The sequence below is a fragment of the Lithobates pipiens genome, unplaced genomic scaffold, assembly GCF_037356315.1.
Source record: "Lithobates pipiens isolate NorthernLeopardFrog02 unplaced genomic scaffold, aLitPip1_a1.2 Scaffold_18, whole genome shotgun sequence".
In the NCBI taxonomy this organism is placed as follows: Eukaryota; Metazoa; Chordata; class Amphibia; order Anura; family Ranidae; genus Lithobates; species Lithobates pipiens.
The window spans coordinates 151999879-152021432 of record NW_027507758.1 but is presented as its reverse complement, the minus strand read 5'-3'; the positions used below and the strand labels follow the sequence as shown (position 1 = coordinate 152021432).

The 21554-nt window shown below is 41.5% G+C and overlaps 1 protein-coding gene across 2 annotated transcripts in view; it reads right to left on the bottom strand.

Annotated features, from left to right (window-relative positions):
• TRIM67 (tripartite motif containing 67) overlaps window positions 1-21554 on the bottom strand; it is a 109320-nt gene that overhangs the window by 62203 nt on the left and 25563 nt on the right. For both annotated transcript variants that reach the window (XM_077486277.1, XM_077486278.1), the window contains exon 2: window positions 1944-2039. In XM_077486277.1, the coding sequence (XP_077342403.1) occupies window positions 1944-2039 (96 nt within the window). The remainder of the gene's footprint in view (window positions 1-1943; window positions 2040-21554) is intronic.

Sequence of the window (21554 nt, the reverse complement as noted above, 5' to 3'; positions counted from 1 at the left end):
GTTGCCACTGGAGACCTCTTCCACTCCTCCATGATGACATCATGAAGCTGGTGGATGTTAGAGACCTTGCACTCCTCACCTTTCCATTTGGGGATGCCCCCACATACGCTCAATAGGGTTTAGGTCTGGAGATATGCGTGGCCAGTCCATCACCTTTACCCTCAGCTTCTTTACAAAGGCAGTGGTCATCTTGGAAGTGTGTTTGGGATTGTTATCATGTTGGAATACTGCCCTGCGGCCCAGTCTCTGAAGGGAGGGGATCATGCTCTGCTTCAGTATGTCACAGTACATGTTAAAATTCATGGTTCTCTCAATGAACTGTAGATCCCCAGTGCCGGCAGCATTCATGCAGCCCCAGATCATGACACTCCCACCACCATGCTTGACTCTAGGCAAGACACACTTGACTTTGTACTCCTCACCTGGTTGCCGCCACACACACTTGACACCATCTGAACCAAATACGTTTATCTTGCTCTCATCAGACCACAGGACAGAGTTCTAGTAATCCATGTCCTTAGTCTGCTTGTCTTCAGCAAACTGTTTGCAGGCTTTCTTGTGCATCGTCTTTAGAAGATGTTTCCTTCTGGGACAACAGCCATGCAGAACAATTTGATACAGTGTGGGGCATATGGTCTGAGCACTGATAGGCTGATCCCCCCACCCCTTCAACTTCTGTAGCAATGCTGGCAGCACTCATACATCTATGTCCCAAAGACAATCTCTGGATATGAAGCTGAGCATGTGCACTCACTTCTTTTGTCGACCATGGCAAGGCCTCTTCTGAGTGGAACCTGTCCTGTTAAACCACTGTATGGTCTTGGTCACTGTGCTGCAGCTCAGTTTCAGGGTCTTGACAATCTTCCTATAGCCTAGGCCATGTTTATGTAGAGCAACACTTCTTTTTTTCAGATCCTCAGAGAGTTCTTTGCCATGAGGTGTCATTTTGAACTTCCAGTGACCAGTATAAGAGCGTGAGAGCGATAACACCAAATTTAACACATCTGCTCCCCATTTACAACTGAGACCTTGTAACACTAACAAGTCACATGACACCGGGGCGGGGGGGGGGATGGCTAATTGGGGCCAATGTGGACATTTTCACTTAGGGGTATACTCACTTTTGTTGCCAGCGGTTTAGAAATTAATGAGTGTGTGTTGAGTTATTTTGAGGGGACAGCAAATTTACACTGTTATACAAGCTGTACACTCACTACTTTACATTGTAACAAAGTGTCATTTCTTCAGTGTTGTCACATAAACAGATATAATAAAATATTTACAAAAATGTGAGGGGTGTACTCACGTTTGTGAGATATTGTGACTGGGATTATCAGCTATGTATTTATTTTTGCTACAGAAACAACCGAATGTGATACTATGCATACTGGGGGATATAGTTAGCCACTATAATATCAGCATTATATTAATATATTTATAAATATATTTTTTATATTGTATACACTTCCTTCAAGTATATCTATGGACAAAACTTTATTTTGATAGAGTGTTTTTTTTTTTTCATTTGCTGTCTGCATCCCATTAGGGGGATTTCCCTTCGCTTCCTGTTTTTAACAGTTCAGACAACAGTAAGTGAGAGGAAATCCTTCCAAAGTGATGGGAATCTGCTTTTAGACGGTTGTCACTAGAACAGGGGTCACTATTGACTAATTCTCATCACTTTCTGTCCCAGTGACAATGGTCTCCAAGGACATATAGAGAGAGGGTGAATTTTCCCAGTGGGGATACAGACAGCAATACTAATAAAAAAAATAAACACAAAACAGTGGCTTTAACACTGAAATAAAGAAACAAAAAAATCTTAGTTTTAGATGCTTTTTAGCAATAGGTCATATTTTAGGACCAAGAATTGCAGCGCTAGATGTACATCCTGGTTCCAGAAGTAACAAAGATCAGATTGACAACATTCTAGAAAACTATACCTGGACTTGTTGAAGAATGTTCTTTAATTGAACCAAGAATTCTTTGGCTTCTTTTGCTTTATCAGAAACGCCGCTCAAAGCCTGGGAAAGCTGAGACTGTGAAGGAAAATAACAGATGTGAACACAATTTACATATATTAGTATTCAAGAAATTGTTAGTACTTGATTTCTACACCTTACATGTAAATGCATAAGCTCACAAATGTAACCATCTCAACACATACATTTATATCATAGAATTATACTTTCCTGTCTTTCCAACTCATGGGTAAAACTTTTATTTTTAAAATGTCTTTAAATGCCAAATTACATAGTTACATAGTTAGTCAGGTATTGAAAAAATACACAAGTCCATCTAGTTCAACAAATAGAAGAGAAAAAATAAATAAATCTTACAATCTCATATACATAATCCTATACCCACAGTTGAGCAAGAGGAAGGTGAAAACCCCAGCAAAGCATGATACAATTTCCTACCGCAGGGAAAAAAATTCCTTCCTGATCGGAAGGCAATCAGATATTCCCTGGATCAACTTTACCTATACATGTTAGTATCCAGGTATATTATATACATTTAGGAAAAAATCCAGGCCTTTTTTAAAGCAATCTACTGAGCTGGTCAGATCCACCTCTGGAGGTAGTCTATTCAACATTTTCACAGCTCTTACTGTGAAGATTCCTTTCCATATTTGGAGATTAAATCTCTTTTCCTCTAGATGGAAAGAGTGCCCCCTTGTCCTCTGTGATGACCGTAAAGTGAATAACTCACCACCAAGTTCACTATATGGACCACTTATGTATTTATGTAGATGTTGATCCTATCCCCCCTTAATCTCTTCTTCTCAAGAGAGAATAAATTCAGTTCCTCTAATCTATCCTCATAGCAAATTCTATCATAACCATTGGGAAAATATTTGAAGTCCAAAACCAACCAAAACTTCAGAGATCAGGGAAGAGTTATAGCCTCTGACAGGTTGTCATTGCCATCTCTGACCCTACAAGAAAGATTTGTGCCTACATTCTGTCAGAACAGGAAGTCATGGTAAATCTCTCCAACAGGGAAACATAAAAATAAAAGCGCTTTTCATAAAATGGGGAAGTATTATATCCTGAGCAATACAATGTATGAGACTGTATGGGAGGATATAGCTAAATATTTGTACCCACATCCCAGTAACCTATGGAACAAATGAAAAATTGACAAAAGTATCAAACTTTTAGGGTACAATGTTGCTTTATTCTCAACAGTAGTTTAAAAAGTTCACATAATCATATTCTATTATAAAAGTGTTATACATATTACATAGTATTACATAGTTAATCTGATTGAAAAAGGACCAAAGTCCATCCAGTTCAACCAACAAATAAAAAATAAAAACATCAATACACTCAAATAGGAAAACCTCCATACTATCCAATATCCATAATTGACCCAGAGAAATCTAGATCAATATGCACGGATTCCCGTGATAATGATCACATGTTTTCCTGGTCATATTGGGGATTACTGAAGCAGGGAGGCATACAGTCCTCAATGTGTTTCTCAGACCAAAGGTCTACTTCCTCAGGAGGATCAAGGGAGCTGGAAATTGGAATAGCATAATATCATAGTTTTATTCAAAAATCACTGAAGGCATTTGTGGGTGCAACCATCCATAGATTACCAAAATGAGGGATATCACAGAGGGGGTTAGCAGTTGAAGGTCTTGTAATGTTATCATGTGTCCCAGTTTGTGTATGGATAAAGTTCTCCTGAATTCTAAAGGGATGCATTCCCATCAGACCAAGATTCCAGTAGCCCAATTAGATACACTTCCCACTTCATTCAAGGACAGAGGAGATCTCCAATTGCTATTACTGTATTTCTTTGTTAAGTATAGAAAAGTCTGCTGCCAGGTGGATGCACCGCATCCCACCAACATGAAGTAATATAGAATATTACTGTACTGTATACATAGAATAATAGTATAAATAGAAGTATTATAATGTCTTACAGCTGCTCCCTTTATTGTGTAGCACTAACCCCCGAAGGAGCTGCTGGTTTTATTGGGCTTACCCTTACCTTCTGGTCTGCTTCTCTGTCTAGGGATTCCCGTGGTAGATGGCCCAAAGAAATGTGGAAACTGACACTGAATCTTCTTTTGGGTTATTTATTTGAAACAGAAACAGAGTCTTTCAATATAGGGTAGAGGGTTAGGAGTAAGTTCAGGTAGTTTAGACTGAAAAAAATGGAAAGTCTCTTAATGGAAAATCCAGAGAATAGCAACTGTTTCACAAATGGATTTTATAACCCCCGAATAGACCTCCTCTCACTAGGCCTAGCAGCCAGTAGGGTGTTCGGTAAAGTCTCTGTCACAGACTTGTGATGTACACTTGAGCATAGGATGCTTGACAAAGTCTCTGCTACAGACTTGAGCATAGGATATTTAACAAAGTCTAAGTCACAGACTTCAGCGGTACACTGAGGGATGTAGACAAATTTAAAGAGCTATCATACAGTACCAGTATCTCTCAGCCAATCCGGCGATATCGTATGAGTGTTGATCCAGTTTGAATCCTTCAACTAAGCCTCCAGGCTCCTTCAGAGAAGCCAGCCTTGCGCGCAGCCTTCTCCTGAAGAGTCCCCCCCTGGGGTTCTTCAATTGTTGGGCCTCTCCCTTCAAATGAGACGGCACTGGACCACCCTCGGATCAATAGGCCCTGAAATCCACTCGGGCCTGTCCCTGCAGTTGCATTGCCTCGGACCAGCTAGCCCCGAGACTCGAAATGCATGGTTCCGCACTCCAGGCCAGAAGGGCGATGGGGCTGGGTCAGGAGGACCACCAGAACCAAACAGACAGAAAACAATCTCTGGCCCTGGAACAGACAAAGCACGTGATACCACCTCCCAGAATGCACAGCAGGAGAACACTCCCACTGGGCTGGTTCCGAGAGAACAGTGGCATTCAATACACCCAGCTAAACTACGTTCTCACACTTGCCAGCAGTGATAGCGACACCTGCGGTCAAGGAGAACCCAGTGTAACCAAGCTGGACTGGTACTGAAACCAGAAATTTAGGAAATGAACCCCAAAACCCAACTGTGGTTTCAGGAAAATTAACTTTGAAAAAAAAACATAGCGCCTGCTCGTCAGGAGCCAGCGCTATAATTGCTTGCATAGTTGTCACAGGGACAGAAAGTTAACTTGTCAGAAATTTTAACTCCCTCTCTCATTTAGGCCTTAGGTATTAGGCTTTAAAGGAATCCCTCCTTAAGGGGCGCTAGTGCTCCACTGTAAAGAAAGACTGTTTGAGAGAAGAAATCCCCTACTGGGAGAGATTTAGGCTACATTGATTTACCCCGGAGGAGACTATTTGAGCCCTGCAGTTACTTTACATTTCTTTACATAAAAGTAAAGTTTCCTTTTTACTACTGTACCCAACTAAACATTCCCTCACTGAGCTAAGCAGCATTTTATATGTACTCAGTAAAGGATCAGGGTAAAAATAGAGGAACTGGACTTTGTGTGTGCCGTTTGTTTGAGCCTGGCTGGTATCCACTCAATGGGGGAGATTTACTAAAGCCAGAGAGTACAGAATCTGGTTTAGCTTTGCATAAAAAGTTTTAGCTTTCAAGTTTTATTGTCAAAGCCTAAATGAACAAGCTGAAGTTAGAAGCTGATTGGCTATTATGCACAGCTGCACCAGATTCTGAGTGCTCCAGTTTTAGTAAATCTTGCACAATGTCTGTGAACATGTGGGTGCTGGATCTCACACCAATGTGTTCTGCTCGTGTAACTTTGGAGTGGACCTAGAGGACCGCTGCTGAAGGACTTGGGGGTGGTAGGATAGGCCTAAATGTATGCTGCCGAGACTTGTCGTGGGGGTTGGAGCTTATTTTGTGTGACTGTGCTTTGGGTTTCAAGTTCAGATTTCGAACCACTTGTTACCAACGCTAATTCAAAGATCCCTTAACCCCCCTGGCGGTATTCCCGAGTCTGGCTCGGGGTGGAATTTTCATACCAAAAGCGGTATCCCCGAGCCAGACTCGGGACTGCATCGCCGGATCCAGGAGGAGGTTTACTTACCTTCTCCCTCGGATCCAGCGTTGTCTCCCCGCTGTACGAGCGAGCCGTGTCTCGCTCGATGCATCACATCGCCGATCTCCGTGCCCTGCGAGCGTTGCGACGTACGGGGACGGAGATCGGCGCCAAATTCAAAAAGTGAAACACACAGTATACATACAGTATAATGTAATCTTACAGATTACATTGCTGTATGTAAATATTTCACATCCCCGTTGTCCCTAGTGGTCTGCCCAGTGTCCGGCATGCAGTTTTATATTATAAAAACTGTTCTTTATGCCTGGAAACTGGAGATTGTCCATAGCAACCAAAACTGTCCTTTTACATCAAAAATGGTTTTAGACCAGCTAGAAAACAGCGATAATAAATTGGAATCACTCGCAGAATTGAGTGATAGCGATTTGTGTGGAGATCCGTCATCAAATACTGAAAAGTAATGACAGTGACAATTCTGCAACTGAGCAAATTTCTGTGTTTTTGATGTGATTACATTATTGAATAATTTTTATTATTGTTATATTATTATTTGGTACAATTATTTATAATTATTTATTATATTATAATTTATAAATTCATTTTTCAAACTTTATCATACCCGGGATGTCTGCTAGACTCTGGTTTGGACAGATTTAAGTGAGTTATTCCTAAGAATTGCAGGACTACAATATAAAACGCCAAATTTTCATGCAAAATAATGGTACCGCTTTTAGCTCCTAAAATCCGAAATAATCGTACCGCCAGGGAGGTTAAAGGATAACTGGTCAGCTTTCCTTTAGACTAAAAAACATTAAAGAAAATCAGAGTCCACATCTGATATGCTGTGGACAAGCATGCATATCCATGTGCATCGAAGTGACATAGCAAATATTGTGAGAATGCAAATTTGCTTATCTGCACACAATAACACTGTATACACATAGGCATTAGTATGTGTGTATGCAGCATTTTAAACCTACATGATATGTTGGTTTATATGAAACAAATAATGGTAATTGATACACTGTATTGGTTGCAGAATTAGTAAATTGTGCAATAACTGTATTCCTTATTGTGAAATTTATGGAAAATATGACTACTAGTTGTTCTGTGTGCTACAAATGTAGTAGATATGAACTTCTGCAATCTTTCTTTCTACATGCTATCCTGTGACATGTTTGTGCTGTTTATGTTCTCAGTGTTTCTTATTTGTCCACCCATTATAGTCTGTCCATTATTCCTTGTCATTATCTGTTGCTTCTATTTCGGATACCGCCCAAATTAATCCCAAAATGTTTACAACTTTTATGTTAATCAGGGGTCAAGTCCTGGGAAAAAAAGTGTGGGAACTCCCACCCAAGATCCATTCCCCCACCAAAAAAAAAAAAAAAGTACGCTCATATGCATATATACTTCAAAGAAAATACAGTACAACATTTATTGTAAAGTGCAAGTTTACAAAAACAAAATAACGTGTCAAACAAAACAATCAACACAATGGGTGATGATCTTTCCCTCGCAGGGAATTTCTACCACAAATACACCCTGTTCCAAATTCTGTTACACAGCCCATTAGAAAATATCCCACAAACAGGAATAACGTTGTACTTGGCGTTTAAGATTATCAACTTTCCGAGATTTATTATCATCTGCGCTGCGATGTGTGGTCAGCCATTTTGTGACATATGGCAAAGGATCCCATAAATGCACAGGGGGGCCAATGAGACTAATAAACAATAGAGAAGATAGGCGTTCAATGCCAAGCCCACTCCTAATGGGTGACATCACCAAATTCATATATATAATCATACTCCATTAACAAATAAACTGCAACATTTATAGTACCAGTTTACAAGGACACCTCCAAAATTCACATGCCTTAAATAAATCTAGAACAGATGTAACAAAATAATTTAAGCTGTATGCTATACTAATAAAAAACCACCACAAATGTGTGAAAACGGTTCCCTCGCAGGGGATTGCAATGACTGGGGGCCCCTTCTGCACTATGTCTCTATGCAAGCTACGATATGTGGGGCCCCTTCTGCCGCAAGATGTCCACACATGTGTTGGTCTGTGCAGGGGAGGGAGGTCGGGCATGCTGAGTGTGCCGGCCCGGAGCTCCTCTTCTCAGGCTGCCTGTATTGTTTCTGCAAAGTGGGGCTCAGGCCCCAGGCCACTCACTCATCTGTTCCCATCAATGCAGCCTGATCAGTGCCCATCAAATGGAGCTTTGTCAGTGCCCCCATCAGAGAGCAGGGGTTCCCTTCAGACAGCCCCCCCATCAGAGTGTCCCCATAACAGTGCCCTCATCAGAGAAGCAGGTGTTTTCACGGAGGGGGGAAGTAGCAGAATGGAGGGGGACACAGAGGAAAACTGGAGGGGGGCAGAGAGGAAAACTGGAGGGGGACAGTAGCAGAACAGAGGGGACATTAGCAGAACGGAGGGGACAGCAGAACGGAGGGGGACACGGAGGAAAACTGGTAGGGGTGCAACGGATCAAAAAACTCACGGATCGGATCATTCCTCGGATCAGAGTCATGGATCGGATCATTTTTCGAATCAGCAAATAATTATTGAATTTGCAAAAACCTGTGAAAATGCCACCACCATATAGTACCCACTGCAATATACATCTCCCCCACTGTAATATTGGCTGAGCATGGATGGGTATGTCTGGGTATTGGCAGAGTAAGTATTGGCAGGGTAAGCATTGGCAGGGTATTGCAGAATATTGGCAGGGTAGGTATTGCAGAGTATTGGCAGGGTATGTATTGCAGAGTATTGGCAGGGTATGTATTGCAGAGTAGCGGTGGGGTATTGCAGAGTATTGGCAGAGTATTGAAGAATATTGGCAGGGTATTGCAGAGTATTGGCAGGGTATGTATTGCAGAGTATTGCAGGGTATTGGCAGAGTATTGCAGAGTATTGGCAGGGTATGTATTGCAGAGTATTGGCAGGGTATGTATTGCAGAGTATTGGCAGAGTATTGGCAGAGTATTGCAGGGTATTGGCAGAGTATTGCAGAGTATTGGCAGGGTATTGCAGAGTATTGGAAGAGTATTGCAGAGTATTGGCACAGTATTGCAGAGTATTGATAGGGTATTGCAGAGTATTGGCAGGGTATTTATTGGCAGAGTATTGGCAGGGTATTGCAGAGTATTGGCAGAGTATTGCAGAGTATTGATAGGGTATTGCAGAGTATTGGCAGGGTGTTGCAGAGTATTGGCAGGGTATTGCAGAGTATTGGAAGAGTATTGCAGAGTATTGGCACAGTATTGCAGAGTATTGATAGGGTATTGCAGAGTATTGGCAGGGTATTTATTGGCAGAGTATTGGCAGGGTATTGCAGAGTATTGGCAGAGTATTGCAGAGTATTGGCAGAGTATTGCAGAGTATTGATAGGGTATTGCAGAGTATTGGCAGGGTGTTGCAGAGTATTGACAGGGTATGTATTGCAGAGTATTGGCAGGATATTGAAGAGTATTGGCAGGATATTGAAGAGTATTGATAGGGTATTGCAGGGTGTGTATTGGCAGAGTATTGGCAGGGTATTGCAGAGTATTGGCACAGTATTGCAGAGTATTGGCACAGTATTGCAGAGTATTGATGGGGTATTGCAGAGTATTGGCAGGGTATTGCAGAGTATTGGCAGGGTATTGAAGAGTATTGGCAGAGTATTGGCAGGGTATTGCAGAGTATTGGCAGGGTATTGAAGAGTATTGGCAGGGTATTGAAGAGTATTGGCAGAGTATTGGCAGAGTATTGAAGAGTATTGGCAGAGTATTGGCAGAGTATTGAAGAGTATTGGCAGAGTATTGAAGAGTATTGGCAGAGTATTGGCAGAGTATTGGCAGAGTATTGAAGAGTATTGGCAGGGTATTGCAGAGTATTGGCAGGGTATGTATTGGCAGAGTATTGTGGAGTATTGACAGGGTATTGCAGAGTATTGGCAGGGTATTTATTGGCAGAGTATTGGCAGGGTATTGCAGAGTATTGTCAGGGTATGTATTGCAGAGTATTGCAGAGTATTGACAGGATATTGAAGAGTATTGGCAGAATATTGAAGAGTATTGATAGGGTATTGCAGGGTGTGTATTGGCAAAGTATTGGCAGGGTATTGCAGAGTATTGGCAGGGTATGTATTGCAGAGTATTGGCAGAGTATTGGCAGAGTATTGACAGGGTATTGCAGAGTATTGGCAGGGTATTTATTGGCAGAGTATTGGTAGGGTATTGCAGAGTATTGATAGGGTATTGCAGGGTGTGTATTGGCAGAGTATTGGCAGGATATTGCAGAGTATTGGCACAGTATTGCAGAGTATTGATGGGGTATTGCAGAGTATTGGCAGGGTATTGCAGAGTATTGGCAGGGTATTGGCAGAGTATTGAAGAGTATTGACAGGGTATTGCAGAGTATTGGCAGGGTATTTATTGGCAGAGTATTGGCAGGGTATTGCAGAGTATTGGCAGGGTATTAAAGAGTATTGGCAGAGTATTGGCAGAGTATTGAAGAGTATTGACAGGGTATTGCAGAGTATTGGCAGGGTATTTATTGGCAGAGTATTGGCAGGGTATTGCAGAGTATTGGCACAGTATTGCAGAGTATTGATAGGGTATTGCAGAGTATTGGCAGGGTGTTGCAGAGTATTGGCAGGGTATGTATTGCAGAGTATTGGCAGGATATTGAAGAGTATTGGCAGAGTATTGAAGAGTATTGGCAGGGTATTGCAGAGTATTGGCAGGGTATGTATTGGCAGGGTATTGCAGAGTATTGGCAGGGTATGTATTGGCAGGGTATTGCAGAGTATTGGCAGGGTATTGCAGAGTATTGACAGAGTATTGCAGAGTATTGATAGGGTACTGCAGAGTATTGGCAGGGTATTGCAGAGTATTGGCAGGGTATGTATTGCAGAGTATTGGCAGAGTATTGTGGAGTATTGACAGGGTATTGCAGAGTATTGGCAGGGTATTTATTGGCAGAGTATTGGCAGGGTATTGCAGAGTATTGTCAGGGTATGTATTGCAGAGTATTGCAGAGTATTGACAGGATATTAAAGAGTATTGGCAGAATATTGAAGAGTATTGATAGGGTATTGCAGGGTGTGTATTGGCAGAGTATTGGCAGGGTATTGCAGAGTATTGGCAGGGTATGTATTGCAGAGTATTGGCAGAGTATTGACAGGGTATTGCAGAGTATTGGCAGGGTATGTATTGCAGAGTATTGGCAGGATATTGAAGAGTATTGGCAGAGTATTGAAGAGTATTGGCAGGGTATTGCAGAGTATTGGCAGGGTATGTATTGGCAGGGTATTGCAGAGTATTGGCAGGGTATGTATTGGCAGGGTATTGCAGAGTATTGGCAGGGTATTGCAGAGTATTGACAGAGTATTGCAGAGTATTGATAGGGTACTGCAGAGTATTGGCAGGGTATTGCAGAGTATTGGCAGGGTATGTATTGCAGAGTATTGGCAGAGTATTGTGGAGTATTGACAGGGTATTGCAGAGTATTGGCAGGGTATTTATTGGCAGAGTATTGGCAGGGTATTGCAGAGTATTGTCAGGGTATGTATTGCAGAGTATTGCAGAGTATTGACAGGATATTGAAGAGTATTGGCAGAATATTGAAGAGTATTGATAGGGTATTGCAGGGTGTGTATTGGCAGAGTATTGGCAGGGTATTGCAGAGTATTGGCAGGGTATGTATTGCAGAGTATTGGCAGAGTATTGACAGGGTATTGCAGAGTATTGGCAGGGTATGTATTGCAGATTATTGGCGGGGTATTGCAGAGTATTGGTGGGGTATTGCAGAGTATTGGCGGGGTAGTGCAGAGTATTGATAGGGTAGTGCAGAGTATTGATAGGGTATTGCAGAGTATTGGCAGGGTATTGCAGATTATTGATACTGATAGGGTATTGCAGAGTATTGATAGGGTATTGCAGAGTATTGGCAGGGTATTGCAGAGTATTGATAGGGTATTGCAGAGTATTGATAGGGTACTGCAGAGTATTGGCAGGGTATGTATTGCAGAGTATTGGCGGGTATTGCAGAGTATTGGCGGGGTATTGCAGAGTATTGATGAGTATTGGCGGGTATTGCAGAGTATTGGCGGGGTATTGCAAAGTATTGGCGGGGTATTGCAGAGTATTGGCGGGGTATTGCAGAGTATTGATGAGTATTGGCGGGGTATTGCAGAGTATTGATGAGTATTGGCAGGGTATTGCAGAGTATTGATGAGTATTGGCAGTATGGATGAGTATTGGCAATTTGGCAGGGTATTGTAGAATGCAACTTACTTACACACTACTCGTGACTGACCTCCTGGTATTCTCTTCCCTTCTGTTCTGGGGGGAGAAGAACTAAGTAAACTCACAGTGCAGCGGCTGTTTCCACAGGAGGCACTGGGTAGAGGGGAGCGGGAGGACAGTCCGGCGCGTCACACTGACGGTCTCGTGCCAGTGCGTGCCCACGCCGAAGTCATGTGACCGGTTGCTAGGCAGGGGCCGCTCCGCATCTAGCAACCGGTCACATGACTTCGGCGTGGGCACGCACAGTCACTCGGCGGCTGAGGAGCGGCGCGGACTACGCGCTGCATAGCCTCAGCCGGCCCGGCTCAGATAGCTAATGGGAACGGCGTTCCCGCTGTGGAAATAGTACGGGAACGCCGTTCCCATGCGTTCCCGCAGCACTCGAGCCCTGATGTTAATTATGAGGCATGAAAACCTGTATACAAATCCAAATTTGCCAATGTCAGTGTGACTAAGAAGGTTGCTGAAATGATCAAAGCGAACAATGAAAGGGTAGAGAGTTCTCTAATTAGTACATGTGTTCTTGCAAGCTGTTATTAGGCTGTGACCTTTAGTTTAGAGATACAATATGCACAGATAATTTACAGGTATGCGACAAAGATCACTTCTGTGTGAGCCTTGATGATGGTTTTGTTGTTTTGTTAATGCCACACAGTGCAGGTGGCGCAGACATGGGAGTAATGTATTTTTTACGATCCCATTGTCAAATAACTAAAAAAGTACACTTGCAATCGTAAAAATAAAGGGACATTTCTGTGTTTAAATTTAAACATAAAACTTAGTATATTTATTATACAGTATAAGCAGGTACAGACTGACCATTCAGGCATTTGGGCACTGCCCAAGGGCCCCGGGACACTAGGGGGTCCCCATCAGGGTTGCCAGTCTCAGTAAAACCAGGGACAGTATGTAAAAATCTGTGTGTTTTTTTTTTAAAACCTGTCTCTGAAATGTCCCTTACCGACATCTTTTTGGTCTAATCCAGAGATTAAAGCTGCCCCACCTCTCCAGTACTTTCTCAGACAATAGAAACATGTCTGTGTATACTGTGTGTACATGTATGTGTATACTGTGTGATTGTATACTGTGTGTGTGTATACTGTGTGGTCCCATAATCTCTGATTGCCTGGGGGCCCCATAATCTCCTATTGCCCGGGGGCCCCATAATCTCCTATTACCCGGGGGCCCCATGAGTTGTCAGTCCGCCCCTGAGTATAAGGGGACAATGAATTAAGAGGTTTGAGACATTATAACCATAGGGATTAGCTAAAGAATATAATATCAGTTTAGGGTGCGTATTTGTTTATGATTCAGGCTGGGTTCACACTATTGCGAATTGGTTTCCCCACATCCAATTCGCATGCCAGGTGACTTCACCCGGCTCTCTATGGAGACGGTTCACACATCTTTGGGGCGGCTCTGGTGCGAATTGCACAGGAGTCCTGTGCGTCTTCTGATCCATTTCAGGCAAAAATTTGGGCTGAAATTTGACCTGAAACGTTGAACAAGGACGCATCGGACCCCTGCTGTGAGCCGCTCCGTGCTGCGGAATGAACCCAGCCTCAAGGTCTGCGCTGATGAGCTTTGGATCACTTCAAGCTGGTGTTACAAGCCCAAAATCTGTCGACAAAGACCCCCAAAGTGGTATCATTTAAATAAAAGCCTTGACTCATAGATTTAAAAAAGGAAAACAAAGTAATGAACTGTATAAATTTGTAATATTTGGAAGGGGCATATATCTTTAAATTCCACCCCGAGAAGAAGTACAGAAAATAACAATGTTAGTTCTTTTTTTTTTCCAGTTGATCATATTACTTAAATGAAAAATAAAACATTTAGAGGAAATGTTAGAGAGAGTGAGATATACAATACAGTGATACCTCGGTTTGCGAGTGACACGGTATATGAGTGTTTCGCAAGACGAGCTATATTTCTTTTAAAACACTGACTTGATTTGCGAGTGCTGTCTCGCAAGACGAGCAGGACTCAAGCAGCTGGTGTATATATTACCATATGTAGCCAGAGGACTGGGGGCGCTAGTTGCTCCCAGCGCTTCCTGGAGAACTCGGAGACGCTCAGAGATGCTCGGAGACACTCCCAGTTGGTGGGGCAGGCGCAACATGCATCGGAGCACCCCAAAAGTTTTAACAGTTCCCAAGCATCTCTGAGCATCAGCAGCCCCTGACCTCTGGCCACATACAGTACTGCATACACCAGCAGTGGTTGTACAACGAATCATCTGAGTTTCCATTATTTCTTATGGGGAAACTCACTTTGATATATGATTGCTGTGGATTACCAGCATGCTTCTGGAATGAATTATGCTTGTAATCCAAGGTATTACTGTACAGTCAAGTGGAGAAGAAATAGATCCATTTTCATATAGAAACCACTGTCGGGTCTAGTTTAGACATCACACTGTTGGGAATATTGTGTGTTAAATGGTTTGCAACAACCCTCTAACTGCTTCATCTGCCAGACAGCTTGTTCCATTGAAAAACAACAGACTAACTTACTGGATCACTTGGTGAAAATAAAGGTAAAGAAAGCCTAAAAAAATCCAAATGCAGCCATCACATCTAAGAATTGGTAAGCTGCAATATAATGAATGTATGCTTTTGGGTTTAATACCGCTTTAAAGTGGTTGTACACCATGTACAACCACTTTTACCTACAGGTATGCCTATATTAAGGTTTACCTGTAGGTGCTGGAAATATCTCCTAAACCTCCACAGTTTAGGAGATATTTACAAAAAATCCATGCGCCGATGTCTAGGGCACATGCGCACTTATGAAAGGGCAGATCGTGCCATTTCTAAAGGGGTCAGCTCCTGCGCAATTCGGTTTCAGGTAAGTGACACATGATGGGCTACTATGCAATGCAATAGAAGCCCATTATGCTTTACCTTTGCAGGGAAATAAAGAGGAAGTAAAACCCATTAGGTTTTAAATCCTCTTTGCTTCTGAAAAAAGGGAGCAAGGGGAGAGGTGACTAGCCTCAATGGGACTTTTAACGGTATCAAACATTACATGTATTAAAGAAGATCAGATAACAATCACTCAAAAGGAGTTTTTTTTATAAAAAAATTCATAGAAATTTATTATACAAAAAAATAACAAATTTTGCTAAAACAGCACTATCAAAACAGATACACATCCATACAATACATAGAGATCTGGAAGAATCATTTGTAAACTCAGTCAATGTAATATGATGCTCAACATGTTTCACTCATGGACGAGTTTCTTCAGGAGCTTTGAATATTATTGACAAGTATAGTACCACTGTATGTTCACAAAATAAGATCAATCAGAATAATCCCGTATTGCAAAAAATGAAGAGCCTCAGTGGTGGATGGGGGGACATCTGGACTATATGTGCTTGCAGGGAAGTGCTTCAAAATAGCAGTTTAAATACATACTGATAGGATCAATATTAGAAAAACTGAACCCATACATAGGGGTCAGGGGCTGCCGTAGCTAGACCGCAGTTTCCAAGATGGACAGGAAAGATATCCTCCTAGCCGCTCTCATACAAGGTAAAGTGGACTTCGTATTACACTAGGGCTTATCAAGTCTAGTTGCACAAACGTAAGAACCTTGCATGCACACAGTCCTCCACAGAACGGCAGCCCTTGACCCCTATGTATGGGTTCAGTTTTTCTAATATTGATCCTATCAGTATGTATTTAAACTGCTATTTTGAAGCACTTCCCTGCAAGCACATATAGTCCGGATGTCCCCCCATCCACCACTGAGGATCTTCATTTTTTGCAATACGTGATTATTCTGATTGATCTTATTTTGTGAACATACAGTGGTACTATACTTGTCAATGATATTCAAAGCTCCTGAAGAAACTCGTCCATGAGTGAAACATGTTGAGCATCATATTACATTGACTGAGTTCACAAATGATTCTTCCAGATCTCTATGTATTGTATGGATGTATATCTGTTTTGATAGTGCTGTTTTAGCAAAATTTGTTATTTTTTTGTATAATAAATTTCTATGAATTTTTTAATAAAAAAAACTCTTTTTGAGTGATTGCTATCTGATCTTCTTTAATACATGTAATGTTTGATACCGTTAAAAGTCCCGTTGAGGCTAGTCACCTCTCCCCTTGCTCCCTTTTTTCAAATTAAATACTTGGGATGTGGTATCATTTTGTTTGGTTGGCTTCACTTCATCTTTTAAATCCTCTTTGCTTCTGTTTTAGTAAAAATAAACTGCTAAATGCCTTTTCTCATCAGTAGTATAAAGCAGTCTTAGGACAGTCAAAATAGAATGAAAAGACATCCTACAGGCTTAGACACTGATAGAAGTCACATGAGGCTGCAGGACCCCGACCCTCTATCTGGAATCTAGACAGTGCTGACTGGCCCTGTGCTGATCACATGCACCCTCCCAAGCAGGGCCGTCTTTAAGGCAGGGCAAAAGGGGCAGCTGTCCTGGGCCTTGTCATTGTTGTGGGGCCTAAAGCAGCTGCCTCATACTTGCCAACTATCCCAGTTTACATTCCCTTGTCCCTTGAAGTTTTAGTCCTGTGCTGCTACTAATGCTGTCCAGCTCTGCCCTATTGTTGTGTACAGATGACTCACCTGCAGACCTGTGTTTACATGTAAATACTGGCATTCATATGTAAATAGCTGAGGCCAACTGCATTGATATGTAAATAAAGGCAGCATTCATAGGTATATTATGCCCCCCTGCTGTAACCTATAACAACCAGTGAGCAGTATTACTGTACAGCAATCTCTAGCAGCCAATCAACAAGCAGAAATGTGCTGTAACCTCTAGCAACTAATCAGTGAGCCTTAAGGAGTGCTGTAACCTCTAGCAACCAGTCAGTAAGCAGTAATGATATGCTGTAACCTCTGGCAACCAGTTGCAATCGTTGCCTGATCTGATACAGTAAACTGATTTTAAGTCTAGCTGCTATTTATGGTATGTCTCAGAGAAGGTGGAGAGAGAAATTGCATGTGAGGAGGGGGGCCCTAAGAAAATTTTTGTCCAGGGTCCAATCAATATTAAAGACGGCCCTGCTCCCAAGAAAAATAAAAACTCTCTAGCAAACTGAGCATGTGCAGAGTGACTCCAAATGCTCTGTCTTATCAGGAGATTGGGGACAGTGAAAGAAGGGGAGGATCAAAGAAGACAAGATCAAACAACCTTTTTACACAATGTGCAAGATTAACCCCTTAGGTTCCACAGTGAGTATAACAAGCATGCTTTACTGCATATAGAGACTGACTTTTACTGTTGTGGGTTTAGTAACACTGTAAAGCATTTTATTCTTCATCAGCTACCCCACAGACACTATAATTGGTCAAAAATGTTTCCTCCATGGATGTTCTTTAGTAGCATGTAATTGACACCTAGGGTTTTTTTTACAAAAGCAAACTCACACTGCAAGGGAAGTTGAAATTTGAAGTGGAATTTGCCCCAGAGTTTAATAAATGAGGCAAAGTTCTACTGACCACCACCATCCAATCGTGTTCAAGCAAAATTAGTTTTTTTTAAATTTTCCTTGCTTATGATTTGGTATTCTTTGTAAAGTGAACTCTCACCACATTCCCTACAGTCTAGGAAAAATTCCCATGCAAAGTGCATCTTCCCCTGCAAAATTAACAGCTTTTTTATTTCGGGTTTGTCCATAGTGGAGTGTTTTGTTTCACAAAGAGTTTTATTGGGCTTTTACATTTCAAGTAGGGTTTGTTATTACATATCTGGTGTGAATGTCCATCTGTCCATGGTTTCTGAGGTGTGATTCTTGAGCTCCATACTCATGCAACTGGAATGATAGTCCCCAATATGCCACAATCTGCTTTGCTATCTATCTTGACCAGCTCTTAAAAAAACATAAAAAAAGGCCTTCTTAGGCATTGGCTGAAAGCAGCAAGAGCAGTTATACCGCGCCACAGGCGATCAGCCCATGCCCCACCTTTGATTGAGTGGGTTATAGAGATGGACCATATTATGATGAGGGAAATACTCTTGTCATCTGAACTGGACACTTATGAACAATGTTGTCAAATTTGGCTTCCTTGGAAATTGTTCAGGGAATCCTCTGAAATGAGACATATATACATGTGTAGGCTGTAAGATGTTAACCAGGTCTAGAGTCAAGATGAACGAGGTGCTGTTGGTATGTACAGTTGTGCTCAAAAGTTTACATACCCTGGCAGAAATTGTGACATTTTGGCATTAATATTGAAAATATGACTGAGTGGTCATGCCATATTTAAGGATAGGAATCACATGAAGCCATTTATTATCACATCGTTTTTTGGATCCTTTTAAAATCATAATGATAACAGAAATCACCCAAATGGCCCTGATAACATTTTTACATACCCTGAAATGTTTGGCCTTGGTACAGACACAGAAAGTGGCACAGACAGGTTAAAATGGAAATTAAAAGTTAATTTCCCACATTTGTGGCTTTTTAAATCACAACTGGTGTCTGTAAATAAATAGTCAATGAGTTCATTAGCTCTCACATGGATGCGCTAAGCAGGCTAGACACTGAGCCATGATGAGGTAGACAAGAACAGTCAAAAGACCTGCACAACAAGGTAATGAAACTTTACAAAGATGGGAAAGATTTCAGCCACAACTGGCGCAGGAACTTTTCAGGATACAAAGAAAAACCCACAGGTAACCTCGGGACAAATACAGGCTGCTCTGGAAAAAGATGGTGGGGTTGTTTTTAAGGAGCACAATACGATGATACTTGAACAAAAAAGAGCTGCATGGTCAAGTGGCCAGAAAAAAGTCTTTACTGTACAAGTTCCACAAAAAAGTCTGGTTACAATAAGCCCAACAACACCTTGATATGTCTCAATGGCTTTTTTATGGCATTGGCGCAGTATAGGCTTCCTTCTGGTAGCTCAACCATGCAGCTTTTTTTTGTTCAAGTATCATTGAATTGTGCTCCTTAAAAACAACCACATGGTCTTTTTGGAGAGCAGTCTATATTTCTCCTGCGGTTACCTGTGGGTTTTTCTTTGTATCCTGAGCAATTCTTCCGCCAGTTGTGGCTGCAATCTTCCTTGGTCTACCCAACCTTGGCTTGATATCAAAAGAGCCCCTAATTTTCCACTTCTTAATAAGTGATTAAACAGTACTGACTGGCACATTCAAGGCTTTGGATATATTTTTATATTCTCTTCCATCTTTTTAAAGTTTATTTGCCTTGTTATGCAGGTCTTTTGACTGTTCTTTTCTACTCCCTCATGGCTCAGTGTCTAGCCTGCTTAGTGCATCCCTGTGAGAGCTAAAAAACGAATTGACTAGTTATATACACACACACCAATTGTGATTTAAAAAGCCACAAATGTGGGAAATTAACCTTTAATTGCCATTTTAACCTGTGTGTGCCACCTTCTGTGTCTGTACCAAGGCCAAACATTCCAGGGTATCTAACATTTTTATCAGGGCCATTTGGATGATTTCTGTTATCATTATGATTTAAAAAGGATCCAAAAAACGATGTGATAATAAATGGCTTCATGTGATTGCTATCCTTAAATAAAAGACAGTTTTTTGGCATGATCAATCATATTTTTCATATATTTATCATATATATTAATGCCAAAATTTCACAATTTCTGCAAGGGTATGCAAACTTTCTACAACTTTACAAGTGCCTATTCCTGATTGCATTAGTCTTTCTTTTTCCCCCCAGTTTTTTTTCTTTTTTGTTTGTTACGTGTCCTACACCCTTGCGGGAGTGGAAGAGGGGGAGTAATAGCCAAAGACTATAATCTTGTTGTAGTGAGTGAGATTTAACATGGTTATTCTCCCCAAGGGTCCAACAACCTGAGTAGTCTGGTAGTTCATCTTATTTTTTTCCCCTATATTTAAGCGTACATATTGTTGGTCTTATCGCAATAGTACCTTAATTAATTGAGGCCATCACCTGGGCAAGGGTTTTTGTAGGTTCTTTATATATATCTATGTGTAATATGATTTCTGCAATGTATATTTCTATAGTGTAGTATGTTTTTTTCTGTTTAACTGCAGTATGTTGAAATATTTTTTGTTTTATAAAATTGGATCAAAAAATCTCAATAAAATTAGATTGAACAATTTAATTTCAAGAAGGGAAATAAAAGTGTGAAGAATAATATTGTAATAGCACAGAAAAATTAAGTCAGTATTATACAGCAGTAAGACACTAGAGAAGGAGGAGAGCAAGGGGGCGGGACTTTATATGAAGTAAAAGGTAGCTGTAGAGTTGATTGGTGAGTATATAGGAATTTAATTGATTATGACAGTAATACATACATAATAAGCAGATACAGAGATGTAACATTAATATCATAAGATCAACATTTACACTTGTTAATATCATCAATTACTCATGGTAGATTAACAATCAGATTCCAAAATTCACCAGCAAAGGATTGGGTAAAAATATTTAACACAATAAAACCTGCAAGACCTATTGCCTCCCTAGGTCAATAAATGGACATAATACAATAATAACTTGAGACTCAAGTAAATGATGGTAAGAATACGACAGTTTATAGCTCTACGCGTTTCGTGGCTTTTGAGCCACTCATCAGGAGCAAGGCGTAATGAATCTGTGATAGAATAATAATAGATCAATAATGTGATAAAAATGATAAGCGACATGAATGTGGAAAGGATGAATAAACCTTACCCCAAGTACATGTCTACTTGCTCAGATACACAAATCGGTGATGGGATGACCGGGTGACGCAAACCGTCCGGGGGCACCCCCGGCCGGGAGCTGTGGCAGGCGGCCCGGAAACATAAGCCCATCCTCCTTGCTTTCCGCCATGCGTCGTGGCGTTGATGGGCATTCCCTGGCGACGCACATGCAGGTATTTTCCTGGGCAATGGCTGGCACTCGAGGTTGCCTGCACTTGGGTTCACACACAGTCAGGGTTTTCTTCTGCCTCTTCTCCCATATATTTTTCTAAATACAGGTAATGGTGCACCCTTCACTTTCCTTACACGGTTCACACTTCCATTATTGGTCTTCTATGGATAAGTTTCCTATCCATTTTCTTTATGCATGTTTTTGGATCACTTTCTCACCCCTCACTTTTGCTTTTGTCTTTGGGATACCTTCACTGTCCCACCCTGCTTACCCTTTATCAGCACGGGCTCTTTTGCCCATTACTTTCTTTTCACCTTTCCCTTTGGGCACTTTTCTGCTCACTTTTACATTCTTATCCGCTCCATCACCTATTTGTTCCCCCACAGGAGTGCCTCGTTAGTTCCATGCC